Source organism: Mercenaria mercenaria, chromosome 5, assembly GCF_021730395.1.
Source record: "Mercenaria mercenaria strain notata chromosome 5, MADL_Memer_1, whole genome shotgun sequence".
NCBI classification, from domain to species: Eukaryota; Metazoa; Mollusca; class Bivalvia; order Venerida; family Veneridae; genus Mercenaria; species Mercenaria mercenaria.
In genome coordinates this window covers 10,644,011-10,659,365 of record NC_069365.1, presented here as the reverse complement: position 1 = coordinate 10,659,365, position 15,355 = coordinate 10,644,011, and the positions used below count along the sequence as shown (strand labels likewise).

Sequence of the window (15,355 nt, the reverse complement as noted above, 5' to 3'; positions counted from 1 at the left end):
TCTCCATCTGTTTGGCGTAAAATTCACCGCTCAAACAACGTTGGAACCACTTGATCTGATAAAGCTATGACCAGTGTGGTATGTAAACAAGCAGATGAAATAAAAAAAAGTAATAACTTCATGACGCATGTATGGCGCGAAATATAATAGATCGACGTGACGTCAACGCTTGAAACTGTGTTTTAATTATTATTAATATTATTATTATTATCATACTAGATTTATTTGCTCCCTTTTCATGATAAACACGTCCAAAGACGCTTTACATAGCACAAATGCAGCCAAGCAGGGCACGAAAGTCATCCTCTACTAGTACAAACACAGAGTGATCTGACCAGAGGAATAGAGTGAGATAAAAAACCCAGAACAGAAAGAGAGAGAAATCCATTTTAGATACAGGCCTGTCCGGCTAACTTAGCCTAGCTCTTTGCGAACAGACAGTCTGATTCTTTAACGTGCCCGGTGTATAGCACCGATACACGCGAAGCCGTCTTTCCTGGGTAGAACCAGTACAGGCCTCTTAGTTAGGTGGGAGACACCCAAGAGCATCTATTTCCATTGCCTGGACCGGGATTCGAACAACGGACCTCTGGATTGACAGTCAAGCGTGTTACCACTAGACCATCGGACCACCTATAACAGTGTTTTAAGATAGGGAAGTAATACGACCCGCGGGATAACTTGTGAATAACTTTGACGTCATTCTGTTATTTCATTTTGATTCTTAAATGTCTTTTATATAAAATAAAAGATCTTGAATGTAGTAGTACTCTTTCTCGGAGCCTGTATGGCGCCAAATAATACGTCGACGTGACGTCATGCAGAGTTCCGTATAATAATTCCGTTCAATATGGTAACATTTCGATTCCTTCATAGATAGGGAATGCGTTATACATTAACAGACTTGTCGGTGTCTTAAAACCCATCAAACACAAAAACATATATTTTTCAACTTAACTCAGCAAATTTCTCACCTTTGGAGCATACCTGTGTGAAATAAAAGGAATCTACCACGCCTTATGTGGTATCCAATAATTAGGCACAACCTCCTTTTCAGTTGCTTTTTTTTTCGAAAATATAACGCTGAAAAACTGCCCGAACTCTCATATATATTTTATTCAGCACATGATAAACAGTAAACGTTTAAACGTGACGACGTACAGCACGTCTTTTCCTCCTTACACCACTCGGTATGAGCACCTGGTCGACAACATGTATCGCACCATTTACTGCTGTAACGTCTGCTTCCGTTACTTTGCCTGAAGTACTGGTTCCCGTCGGTGTAAGTGACACGCCGTCTAATAGAAGACAAAACATACACATTTTAATTTTTATCTTAACCCTTTCCATGCTAAATTTCTATAATGAGCTTGTCCATCTTTCAACTGGACAGTACCAATAGCTGTTAAAAAGGGTGATCACCAAACAGATACTGACTGAATGGCGAACAGTGCAGGTCATGATCAGGCAAGGATGTGTAGGCTGATCATGATCTGCACTGGCCGCAAAGGCAGAATCAATCGAATCCAGCATGATATATTAGGCCGCTAATAGTGATGTTTAAAAAATGGCATTTGCTTGGTATATTCTTACAGTTGACCGTGCTTCGCACTTTGTTGTAAATTTTCAAAAACTTTTACTGTGCCGTTTTTTATCAATTTTGTGTAATTTATGGTATTTCCTCAAGCTCAAGGAGAGACAAATTTCAAAGTGGCGGCCTTTATCCAAAACGTTTGCAGAGAGATCATTATACCATTATTTTTTATGAAAGAAACATCAAACTATTGGTAAACAATTATAAAACTTAAAATAAAAATGTCAGTATAATTTTTTCTAGGGTGTCTCAAACAAACGGATTTAATGAGACAGAATTCTAACTCCAACATTGAAAAGTTAAGGTCCTGCGGATCTGTTTTGAATTTTGCTCACTTCATTCAAAAATAACATTGGGGCGGAAGTAAAACCTACCTACATTTCTTCCACAATATGTAATCTAAAGAATGAAGGCAAAATAGAGAAATTTTACCACATGTAACTCAGTTTTTTAAGATGTCTAACTCTACCCGTTCTGTTTCAGAGGTAAATACACTTTGAACAGCAAGAAATCGCTTATCAAATGATTTTTTTCCACTTTTGTACAATAAATCAATAAAAACTTAAAAACTTACTAGAAAAAAAGGAAAATAAGGAAAATAAATTTTGGTCCCAGTGGGGCTTGAACCTACGTCCCCCCCCCCCCCCCCACTTCCCACCCCCCAGCCCCAACCCCTGAAACTTGCAATCAAAGTAGGTTTATGGCAGGGATTGGATACTCTTCAGAAAGGAGGTACTCTATTATGGACCTAATTAAGTCGTTATATTGTTACAGTATATTTGTCAGATGATGTTTTTTTAAATAAAAGTGCTCTCCGACTTTACAAATACAGTATACATGCATGGAAATAGTGTAACATTTATTTAATTCCACAGTGCTATCAACTGATTAATTTTAATGGAGTTTTTCGATATCTTATGAAAATTTTTAATCTGTGTCCAAAATAAATGTGTTGTAGAAGTCAGCAGCTAAAATACCTGGGACATTGTGTCTGCTATGATAAGAAAATTATATATCATCAAGAAATGTAAAAAAGAATGTCGAAATTTACGTTATTTTACTTGTAAATCTCTCCGTACTTTCATAAGAGTTGATGAAATTAATTTTAATTGTTTTCTATAGATGAAACGCAGTCTGATGAAATGAAATGTTTATATGCTTACTTGAATCGATAGTGACTTTCAATGTTCGTCCACTAAGAGTAGTGACCACCTGTCCATTTTTTAGGTCACTGGATAAAACGGTACCGTTGACCACATGGTTCAGCAAAATCTCTGAAAATTAAAATAAAAATCACGAAACTGTGGCAATTTGAATAATGGAATTGATGCTATAGTCAGAGCAACCGGAACATTTAATCCACTGCAAAATCACTCTCTATTGCTTAAGCACTCATTAGTGGTATTCAAAGCGAATATTATTAATGTTATATCCTTTTTGGAAGATTGTAATTTTGCCACAGAGCTTATGTAGAATTATAAGATTCTTTCACTGGTTATAGGTGCAGATGGGAATTTCCGGCCTCGAGGGTAACTGTTTAGGCGGTAACGAGGTTCCTATTATATAATAATAAAAATAAAATCAGTCGAACGGCTTTCTTTTTAGAACTATTTCTTATAGTAGCGTATGTAAACAAAGCGCGGGAAAGCAACGTACGTAAACAGGAAAGACGTCATGACGTTTCAAAGACAAATAACAATGTTTAGTTCCGGTTTTGTTTAATCAGTTGCAGCGTAACGTTATGATTTTTTGATAAAATAACGTGTTTTGAATCGAGAAATATACTATCAGGAACAAAGAGGAACTGTCAAGGTACTGGATTTTTATTCCGTTTTTCGAAATAAAATATAAACAACTACATAAATCTTCTACATATATGTAGCTCGTAATACGTCATTTAAAGCACGAGAGTCATCTTACACCCCGGGGTGTAACATGGATTTTTCCAGCACCGGTAAAATTACCGGAAATCCCCGTCTGGTATGCAAGAAATAAGGATCTTACATGCCTGCCTGTGTAAGACGGGGTTTCTTGCACAGCAGACGGGGCTTTCCGGTATTTTTTACCGGTGCTGGAAACCTCCATCTTACACCCCGGGGTGTAAGATGACTCTCGTGCTGTAAATGACGTATTACGAACTACATATATGTCGAAGATTTATGTAGTAATTTTTATTTTATTTAAAAAACGGAATAAAAGTTCAATACCTTGACCGTTCCTATTAGTTCCTGATAGTATATTTCTCGATTCAAATCACGTTATTTTATCAAAAATTCATAACGTTACGCTGCAACTGATAACACAAAACCGGAACTAAACATTGTTATTTGTTTTTAAACGTCATGACATCCTTCCTGTTTACGGACGTTGGTTTCCCGCGCTTTGTTTACATACACTGCTATAAGAAATAGTTCTAAAAAGAAAGCCGTTCGACTGATTTTATTTTTATTATTATTTCTTGAAACTGGTATGCAAGAAAAAGATTCTGTCACTGGTTATAGGTGCAGATGGAAATATCCGGCTCTCGGGTAACTGTTTAGGCGGTAACTCGGCAAGGAGCCTCGTTACCGCCTAAACAGTTACCCTCGAGGCCGGATATACCCATCTGCACCTACAACCAGTGAAAGAATCTTATAATCTATCCCCGGCGCGTGCTTGGACAAATGTATACTTTCCCCACTAGGTAGGCAAGAAAAATTCGTGCTGTACACATTAAAGGCACTGGACTCCAGATCGTTTGATAACGAACAGAGAAGTTATTTTTTTTCAAGATTTCTTGAATATAATTCTGTTATGAAGAATGCTTTGAAATTTAATTACTGACATCCTATATGTTAAGGAATCACATGATAATTGGTTGTTTTTACTACTTTTAACGATGAAAATCGAAAAGCGCTTGTAACGCTTTACTCGAGGTAAATTGCCTCAATCATAAGTATCTTTATTACATACCTAAAATTATTTTCCATTGGGTTTCAATGGACCGCGATCGTGCAATATTTTTCCATATATGACGTGAAACGCTTTCATATCGGACGTGGAATGTTTTATTAAAGTTGTAATGGAAAGAATTTCGTGACGTCCATGGCGTCCACGTGCACGTTGCTACAACAAGATGACGCCATTTTCGCGGAAAATATTAATGCGCGTCAGTTTAATTTGTTAATTGCATTTTCGGAGGAATTATTTTCGTGTTTTTCCTGTCTTTCGTTACAGAACGATAATTTAGATATAAATAAATCATTTGATAGTGGATATGTAATAAAAAGGTTATCAACTTTGTATGTGGATATACGCACTCATTCTTTCGCGGATAATATTGTGCTCCTAAAGTCGCGCAATATTATCGCTGCAGAACTCGTGCATATATCCATATACATAGTTAATAACCTATAAATATTTAACGCGCATTGAACACTAAATCCGATATGGTGGTATTGGAAAACTTTATTGCCTCGGCGGTCCGGGTGCGATTCCCGACGCTGTCATTTTTTTTTATTATTTCTCTGGCATTTTAATAAATAGTTTAGAAACAAAAACTCATATTCTAATGTTCATTATATGACCAGACTCCAATTTAAATGAAAATTGTTTTTGCCAAAATCTGGAGGTTAGTGCCATTAACTTAAGAAATATTTAAATGTCATAGCTAAAACTGCCATTCTCCTGATTGCACCTAACTTTGTGTATACGAAGGAAACATCATGTTCAAATATTTAAGATTTGTATGTTTAGAACCATACAGGGCCCGATTAGACATTTTTAGCCAACATAGAACTATCGAGAGAACTAGAATCGAGTATAGAGAACCATAATAAAACCGTATTAATCTTATACTTTAGTTTAAACATATTTATTCCCAAAATGAAGTGCATATATTGATACAAATGTCATACTGTGATGAAAGCAAAACAGGAAAGGATAAGAATGAAAGACAAGTCTTATAGAATTCTTCTCCTTAATCTTATACTTTGTAAATTACATCACTGTATGACTATTTGTCTTAGCAACTACTTGAATTTAAACTGCCATTTCCCTAAAGTTATCAGTCAGCTGACTTCCAGAATTGAGCTTTTGTTCTAATGTCAACCTGACTTAAGTATCCATCCGCATTAATTAAACAACGCAACTTTCTTGCATACCAGACGGGGATTTCCGGTATTTTTACCAGTGCTGGAAAAATCCATCTTACACCCCGGGGTGTAAGATGACTCTCGTGCTGTAAATGACGTATTACGAACTACATGTATGTAGAAGATTTGTAGTAATTTACATTTTATTTAAAAAAACGGAATAAAAAATCAATACCTTGACCGTGAGTTCCTATTTGTTCCTGATAGTATAATTCTCGATTCAAAACACATTATTTTATCATAAATTCATAACGTTACGCTGCAACTGATAAAACAAAACCGGAACTAAACATTGTTATTTGTTTTGAAACGTCATGACGTCTTTCCTGTTTACGGACGTTGGTTTCCCGCGCTTTGTTTAAATACACTGCCATAAGAAATAGTTCTAAAAAGAAAGCCGCTCGATTGATTTTATTTTCATTATTATTTCTTGAAATCGGTATGCAAGAAAAAAATTCTGTCACTGGTTATAGGTGCAGATGGAAATATCCGGCTCTCGGGTAACTGATTAGGCGGTAACTCGGTAGGAACCTCGTTACCGCCTAAACAGTTACCCTCGATGCCGGATATTACCATCTGCACCTACAACCAGTGAAAGAATCTTTTAGTATCGTTTCCTAAGCTCTCTGCGGAGAATAGGTTTGACTGTAGCCGTACTTACGCTTGTATACATCCAGTGCTCCGTTATCTGAGAAATCAGGAAGTCTGGTAGTGATTGCGTTAAATGCGGCATTTGTTGGAGCAAACAAGGTGACGTCCCCGCCTGCACATATAAAATGTTGTTACAGAATGGAAATGAATGGATCCCAAAGCTACTCACAGTTTGAAACTTGCCCTTTCATTTATACTGTAATATCCCGACATGTGTCAAAAGTAAATGTAAAACAAAATATATTGCAACAAGACTTTGAATGACGGATATTAATAGAATTTTCATAAAAGCCAAGTTGTTAAGGTCTGACGTTTTATTCCTTCACTAAATCTTAAATTATATAATGCAAAATAATATTGTTTAATATGATTAACCACATTTAATATAAGTATATCAATATTACTTACTTAGCAAGGCCGGCTCTAGGTCAGTGATTGTGAGGAGCATGTTTAAGGTAGAGAATTCTTGGTTTCTCTTTAACAAGATTTCTCCGACCTTGTCCGTGTTCGGCAAGAGGACGGAGTTTATCACATGTACTACTCCGTTGTTTAAGATGATGTCGTTAGTGGAGGCGCTAACAACAGCATTGTCCACCAAGATTGTCTGTAAAAACGTATCTGTTCATTAGCCAGAAAGTGTTTTTTTAGCCTAATCAAAGATTTTTTGTAGACCTTCTAACATTACCGTAAGAGAGAGAGAGAAAGAGAGAAAGAGAGAGAGAGAGAGAGAGAGAGAGAGAGAGAGAGAGAGAGAGAGAGAGAGAGAAGGAGATGCCAAATTGTTATCTACTGCAGCCTACATCAATAGCCGTTGTTTTAAAATCAATTTACAAGAGCAAATACTGGTCTTTATATGTAGGCTTTATTGTAGTGACCTTTATTCGGAGTTGGTCTTTAGAAGACATTTGAATGTACAGACAAAGTACAGAAATGATAAGTTTCAAATTTGACTTGTGGTAAGCCTGTAATTGTTAAATTTCTATAATAAGTTAAAGACACAATTGTATTTCAAGTAAAGCATACATAAATTGACATATTTGTTGTAATAACTGTGTAAAATGGTTAGATTCATCAAGTGCTCAAAATATCGCCACTGAATATCAATGACTGGAAGTTTTGATTATCAGCAAGTAACTCGCTTACAGATGGGATTAATTTTGCAACACAACTTGATATTACGTGATCCGATCCTTATATAAACCGCTGGCCCGCAGTGTGTGCTATATGACAGTATGTTTCCTAGGCTAATAAGATAAAAATTTACAATAAATCTGCTATGAATAATTTCTGATGTCATGTGATAAAACTCCTATTGAATGTTTCGAATCTTTCGGACCTCTGGTAATAGTTTTGACTATTTTCATACGATTCCGCTTTGACTTCACATTAACAAAAAGGAGCTAGAGAATGAAGCCTACCCCATTTGGAAACTTCTTGAATGTTAGATCTTGACCATTGAGTGTTGGTTTCTTGTCACCATCATGTATAGTTGGAGCCATTGCAAACCCCGATAGTACATGGTATTTAAGGACAGATTGTAAAGTGGCAGTGTCAGATGTGACAGCGTTTACTGTACTCTGTGGCAACTTTCCAAAAGCGGCTTCTGATGGTGCAAAAAGCGTAAATGCTCCTGAAAACGAATAAAATAAATACCTGTTGTTATTAAGTCGTTAAATAGGCGGTGCTGTTATAACTATAAAAGAGAAGACATAATCTTTGATGCTTCTGGGAATCAAACTCTTGCTGTGTACCGACGGTTTAAACATAACAACATAAAAAACGACAGCACTTGTTCCAAAGGCGGCAGAAGGAAGAGAGAATAACTTCCGTAATACGGACGCACTTGCTTTCATAAATTACCTAATTATATTTCCTTTGGACGGCCAGCACCATTTTATGCAATCTCACCAGGCATACGTATGTTTTTGACAACAAAGAAAATGACGTCAGCTTTTTCCGGAAGTAAAGAAAGTGAAAGTAAACAGGCTAAACTTGAAAAAGAAACTCACATTTGCATTGGTCAATTGTCAGGGTTCCCGCGCAGGGGTCACCCCGTCAAAACGTATGCGCGTGGACATTTTTTTTCTTTCAGCTATTTCGAACAATTTAGAAATATCTGCGCTTTAGCATAACATATCAGCTTTTCATCTACGAAAATATATTTGAACTCGGAATAAACACAAATTCCAAAGGAGTCCGTAACGGAGCAGGGTATATGGAGATTTTTGGAACTTCGCCAAATCGTTCAAAAGGTCCCTTTTGATGCTGTGGAAAGTGTCATTATATGCCTCGGATGTAAGATATTTCCGTTTTTGAGAGCTTATAATAAGACCTAGACATTTCAGACATATCTTCAAAATGAATTTCGTGTAAGAAATGTTGATTCTGCGGAAGCATGAGGGGGCCATTAGACGCTAATACGTTTTAATATTACGCTATCGCCGCGGAAAGGATATACATGTACAGATTTCCTAAAATGCATTTTTAAGCTACTTTTATCTGCAACGTCTGTTTTCGTACAAACCTGCTGAAAATATCGGGAAAAAAAAACAACACTCATTTTAAATAAAAATGATTTTCCTAATAATATGCAACCGATGATAATAATAACCTTTTTAACGAGGATATCATATTTGGCTACTTGGTCCTCTAGCACTTTGATTAAAAAAAATTATCCGTACTTGATATGTAATGTAGACATGAATTAAAACAGCGTATTTGTAAACAAACTAATCCTTCGTGACATAAACAGCATGTGGAAGTATGAAAAAATCTAATATCTGGGCAACATATTATATACAAGCGGTTAAAGAATAAATTGTTATCCGCACACCAAACCCGTTTTAGATAAATCTTTTTTATGAGAAAAGTGAAAATAAGCGCCAGATTACTTAAAAAAAAGCAACAACAAAAAAAAAAACAACAAAAAAAAAAACAAAAACAAAAAACAAAACAATAATATTGAAAGCATGTCAGTTAAGATAAGTATAGAGTTTGGTTTATATAAATATCAAGACTCTAGCAATTATTGATTTAGAGAAGATATTTAAAGTATCTTTTATATCAGCCTATATTATATAAATGTCACACACACGGGCATGGCCATTTTTGAACCTTGAACAATAATTTAACAATCACGGTAGACAGTCAAACCGTGATATCTCAAGCCGAATATAAAGCTCTAGCTATTACGGATTCTTGGAAAGAAAGATTTTCAAAGTTTCTTATATATACAATTGTATAAGTAGCATGTCACACACAGGGGCGTGGTCATTTTTAATCCTAGGGCGGTTATGATAGTCAAATCCTTATATCATATGCCAAATATCAAAGCTCCAGCTTATAAGATTTAGGGAAGACGATTTTCAAAGTTGCTTATATATAAACATATAGTATATACATGTCACACACAGGGGCGTCGATATTTTTACTCTTGGTCAAAAATTTAAATGATATGGTAAAGAGCCAAACCCTGACATTACATGCTAAATAACAAGACTCTGGCTATGATGGACTCAGAGAAGAAGATTTTCAAAGTTTCTTATATATAGTATACTCAGGAATAAATACATCTCACTCTCAGGAGTTCCGCGATATATGACCATTTTGTGTCGATTCACCGTAAAACACCCAATTACTCACTCACCCCCGCATTCAGGAGCTATTATCGCTTCTGAGAAGATTTTAAGTTTGATAGCTGAAAACCTATTTTAAGCACAATGACTCGTATGTTAAATGAAGCGAAACCAATGGAACAGCTTTGAAAGAGGGCCACCCAGAAATCTTTTGTGTAAAGTTTCATAAACATCCATTCAGACGTTTTAGAGGAGATGTCTTTCAAAGAAATTGTTGACGATGAGACTTTGTGCTCAGGGAATTAAAACATTGGACCTGCTGTTTCTAACAAGAACATTTACAGTATAGTTTCCAATATATAAATTTAGGAAAAAGTGACAACTTCCCCTGGTGGAAATGTTTTATGACAATGCAGAATATTCTATTACGGTATATACACATAGATAAAAGTGACCACGCCCTCTGGCGGCCATTATTTAAAAGAAGGTCACAATAGGCCCATTTGTGTAAACATATTTTAAGATTGGGCCAGTAGTTTCAAACAAGAAGATATTTAAAGTCTCCACCAGAAAGAAAGTGACCACGCTCTCCGGCGGTTATGCTTTCATATGAATCGGAATAATTTGAACAATCTTGTAAAATTATTCGAAAATCCGGCTAGAAGTTTCTTTTACATACGCATAAGGAAAAGTGACCACGCCCACTGGCGGCAATGTGTTTTGTCGAATCAAAAGTTTTTTTTTAACAATCATGATAGTTAGGTGACACAAGGACCATTTGTGTGAAATTGTTTCAAAATTGGACCAGCCATAGAGCAGAAGATGTCGTTTGAAGATAGTTCTATTGTTTTACTGTTGCGGCTCCTATGTGAAACCAAGCAAAACCATTTGAACAACTTTATAAGAGGACCACCAAAGAAAAATTCAGGCCAAGTTTCATCAAAATGCATTCAGTTGTTTTGGAGAAGACGTTGTTTAAAGAAATTGTTGACGACGGAGGAACGGATGCACGCACGATTGACACAGCGTGATCACAATAGCTCACAATGAGCACTTCGTGCTCAGGTAAGCTATAAACGATAACAACAAAATGAGAACACTGCATATGAAAGACAATGACATGTAGTGATAAGACGTAAAGAACGAAAATTGAAATACTTATTTGAATATATAACTAAATAGATGAGAAGAGCATATCTTAAAACAATGCCGTTAGGTACACTTTAGTCGGAAGAATGAACAGTCTACACTACATATAGGTTATAGACGATTTATTGATATTCTTATGAAATATCAAGTTTTGCTGAAACGGAGCGCAGCACAGGAAGGCAAAACTTGATTTATAAGCATGTTAAGGTTCGGTCAACACCATCTCCGTCTCAAGGAAACTAAACTATACTGGGAACCCTTGTTGAAATTAACTAAGATATTTTCTGAAAATAATGACACATTTGTACATTGTGATTTTTACAACATTTTGTCCAAAAATCGGATTCTGTTTTATTTTGCTAATGTGACTTTGAGAAAACAAAGTTTAAGCCTATCAGAAGAAAATTTGAATTTGGATTTCCCTGGAGATATTGCCAACGACTGATACACTCACTGTTTGTAAGCAAAATCATGAGGATGTAATTAAAGATGTGCTACGAGTGTATATCAGACGACTCACTTATTTACTAGTATGTAGAGCACAGTATTACATTCTTATTCAATGAAAATATAATACGTACCACCCACGTTGACAAGCAACAAATTGGTAAATTATTAGTTGATAATGAGGCAAGTGAATGAAATTCCAGAAATAATTGCCCAAAAAATAGACACAAATCTGAAAATAATATGTCTTCCAATGCATAATGGAAAAAGGATGACACTGAAAAGTTAAATGATTTGAGCCGCGCCATGAGAAAATCAACATAGTGGTTTGCGACCAGCATCTGCGCAGTCTGGTCAGGATACATGCTATTCGCTAACGGTTTCTCTAATTGTAAGCGAACAACATGGATCTTGACCAGACTGCGCGGATGTGCAGGCTGGTCTGGATCTATAATGGTCGGAAAACCACTATGTTGGTTTTCTCATGGCGTGGCTCATTTGTGTCATGCGTAGTCAAATTCATGAGACATAGAAAATCCGAATTATTCTTAGAAAGACTATAGCCTCGGGAGTTTAGATGTATGGAAGGAAGGCTTTGAAAATCAATACACGGGTGAATATTATTATTTTTATTATTAACGGTTACATTCTTTTCGGTACCTAATGCACTCAATCTGACTAAAGTACATCTCCTATTACGCTACGCTTAGGACGTTCTGACGACCCTTTCGCTAGCCAATCAGAGCTTAACTTACAACATTTTGCAAATTTATAGTTAGCCTTGAATTTTGATATTTACAATTCTTATGTCATAATGTGTCAGATAGCCGGTTAGCTCAGTCGGTAGGCCACTTGCTCTATAAGCGAGGGGTCCCGGGTTCGACCCTGGATTGACTACATATTTTTCTTACTCTTTGACATCTAATCGTCTAATTGGTTCAAATAAAAATAGATTTGCGAAAATAAAAATAGCAATATTGGAAATCCAAAAATATGCAGAAGACGAATGTGAATGGGTCATTCTCAGATCTTCGTTTAGAAGATCAAGTACTTTATTCAGATTGCTGATGCACTATGTTTACTAGGCAAATCTCTGTGAGTGGAATACTGTCTGAATGTGAAAATTGTACAATTTTAAAATTGTACATCTTTGAGATATTTGGTGTTGTACAACTAGAACCTATCGTCTGTTGAGGCCTTAAGCGCATTCTGATTTGTTTTTAGATCAATAGAGTTAACAAACAGAGATGTAAATCTCAAAATCTCTCGCTGGTATACCAGCTTTAAATTTATTGTCCCAGTCAATTTTGTATTTAATCGTGAAAATAATACAAGGAGAGGTAAAATTTGAACTCTGAAAGTACTGCTTGCCAAGGTCTTTTATATAATACTAGCATACGTTTAATTGTGGCTCTCTTTTTTTACTACCGTTTAGAACTGATTCTAGAAGCTATTTTATCATGTATTTTGATGCTACAGGGCCAGGTTTGCTTCAATTTCAATTTATTTAAGGCAAAAAAAACCCCTTTGTTTCCGGAAACATGCTCAAAAAAATTAGGGCAGGTAGGTCGAAAAAAAAAGAGTTTTTTTATTCAGTGAGACTTTTCGGAAATTATTTTTATGTCAAAAAATGAATACAAATAAGGCGTTTATGCTGGAGCATCAGTAAGTTGATTTCTAACATCACTGACTATGTTTAGAGCATAAAAAGTGAAGTTTTGCAAGTTTTTGTTAAAAATAATAAAAAAAAAATCTCCAAGGCCATAAAAACAGAAAATTAGGGTAGGTCGGGATACAAAAAAAAAAAAAAAAAAATAAAAGTACGCCTTATGGAGCGTGAGGGTTGTTGCACATTTCATTTCCTGCCATGAACAGAATCAATCTGTTATAATTTTGCTTTCTTTGCTTCCAAAGGATCATCTAAAAGATTCTAATAACTATCACAAAAGCAATTTTTAAGAGCCCTAGGCGGCTGGAAAAAAATCTTACCTGGACTGTCTAGTGTACTGTAAAGTCCAGCCTGCTTTAAAAGGCTTACCAAGGTATTGTAGCCATTGTCTGTCAGCCACTGAGATATTGTTTTGTCCTCAAATCCATGGACAAGGCTTAAACTAACACAAACAATCAGAAGCGCCTTCAGAAACATCTTGTCTAGACAATGTAAAAATGACAGTCGCTATAGAAATAAATTGCAACTCTTATCGATGACTTTAAATTTAGACAAAACGTGCGCTAGATTCTATTTGGAAACTTGGTGAAATATTACATACGTTATTGTCACGTTCTTCTAAAGATAAGAAAATATTTGAATATTGAATTGTGTCAGTTTTTATAACGCTAGGTGTTACGTACGGAAGCCGTGGAGGGCCAATTTTGAGTTTTGACTTAAAAGTGTTTTCGACTTCCTTTGACTTAGGACTATTAACTGTTGACTTACGACATTTGGCATATTTCTGAGCATATTTTAGCACGTGTTTTAGAAACTTAACAACATTATTGGAAGTCTACCTCAAAAACTACGGAATTCCGTTAGGGCCATCGCTTTTGAATGTATTGTTCTGAAACGCTGGATTCGATATTACGATGATGAAAACTCAAAATTACGAAAGTACGATAACGAAAACGCGACAACACGATGATGATAACGTGGTACTACGATAACGAAAACGTGATAGTACGATAATGATAATGCGATATAATATTGCGTTTTCACCATCGTACTATCGCGTTTTCACCATCATTTTATTGTATTATCGCATTTTCGTTATCGTATTATCATGATTTCGCAATTTCATTATAGTACTGTCGCGTTTTCACCATCAAACTGCCACATTAACACCATCGTACTGTCGTGTTATCATCATCGTACTGTCGCGTTATCACCATCGTACTGTCGCGCTATCACCATTGTACTATCGCGTTATCACCATTGTACTGTCGCATTATCACAATCGTACTATCGCGTTATCATTATCGTACTGTCGCATCATCACCATCCATCGTACTGTCGCGTTATCGTCATTGTACTACCGCTTTATCATCATCGTACTATCGCATATAGGTGCCCATGCGCACAGAAGAATTTCCCCTCCAGTGTTCTGGTTTCTATTTGTCTTGTTATGTAAGCAGTGGTAAAATTCAAAATGATTTTTATTGCTTGTTCATGAGTTGTACAACGTTTAATAGCTAAACCCAAATATGTAATTTGACAAAAACTTTGCAAAAACTCGCTTTGAGTTTTCTATATAGTATAAGATTAATAACAACAAAAGAGGGATAGTTATTTGTCATTTGCTATCCGTCTCCTATACAACATGACACAGCCTTAAGATTTTGGCTCTGTTGCAATACTGACTTGAGGCAATTATGCACACTTGATAAACCGAAAGTGATGGTGTAACGTCATTTTTCCGGATAACGCAGAATAAAGCCTGGATTCGGCGTACGGAAATGAAAATAAATTTAAGGCAACGCGCAAGTATATCTATTACAACGGCAACGCTACTCTCTTTCTCAGTGATATTAAACATCGTTACACATTCAAAATGATATCTTAAAAGCAGCTTGAAATGTGCGGATTACTTTAATCTTGGACAAATATCCCAAAAACAAGTGCACGGACCTATACATTTTATTTCACCACTTTATAGGTCATATCTTTATTTACGAATTTGAGAAGTTTCATTTAAATCTACATTATAGAAAAAAAATCTATTCGTGAAAATGTTACGAAAATTGAAATTTTCACATTGACTTCCTTTATGAAAGATTTAAGAAAGGTCCACATTTTTCAAATCAGTCTACTA

At 35.8% G+C, this 15,355-nt stretch overlaps 1 protein-coding gene across 1 annotated transcript; it reads right to left on the bottom strand.

The window, feature by feature from the left end:
* Positions 1–1,098: 1,098 nt before the first annotated feature.
* Positions 1,099–13,771, bottom strand: LOC123558778 (periostin-like). Its single transcript, XM_045350644.2, has 6 exons — positions 13,539–13,771; positions 7,797–8,008; positions 6,787–6,982; positions 6,389–6,490; positions 2,758–2,868; positions 1,099–1,298 (listed from the first exon to the last, which is right to left on the bottom strand). Exons 1-6 carry the CDS (start codon positions 13,693–13,695, stop codon positions 1,144–1,146), a joined length of 933 nt encoding a protein of 310 aa, XP_045206579.2. The 5' UTR covers positions 13,696–13,771; the 3' UTR covers positions 1,099–1,143.
* Positions 13,772–15,355: the final 1,584 nt, after the last annotated feature.

Excerpts from the sequence above, each read along its gene's own strand:
- LOC123558778 (XM_045350644.2), bottom strand. The coding sequence starts at position 13,695 with ATGTTTCTGAAGGCGCTTCTGATTGTTTGTGTTAGTTTAAGCCTTGTC. Across the intron at positions 2,869-6,388 it reads AGCACTGGATGTATACAAGC|AGATTTTGCTGAACCATGTG; the intron begins GTAAGTACGGCT and ends TTTAATTTTCAG. Across the intron at positions 1,299-2,757 it reads GAAAGTCACTATCGATTCAA|ACGGCGTGTCACTTACACCG; the intron begins GTAAGCATATAA and ends GTCTTCTATTAG.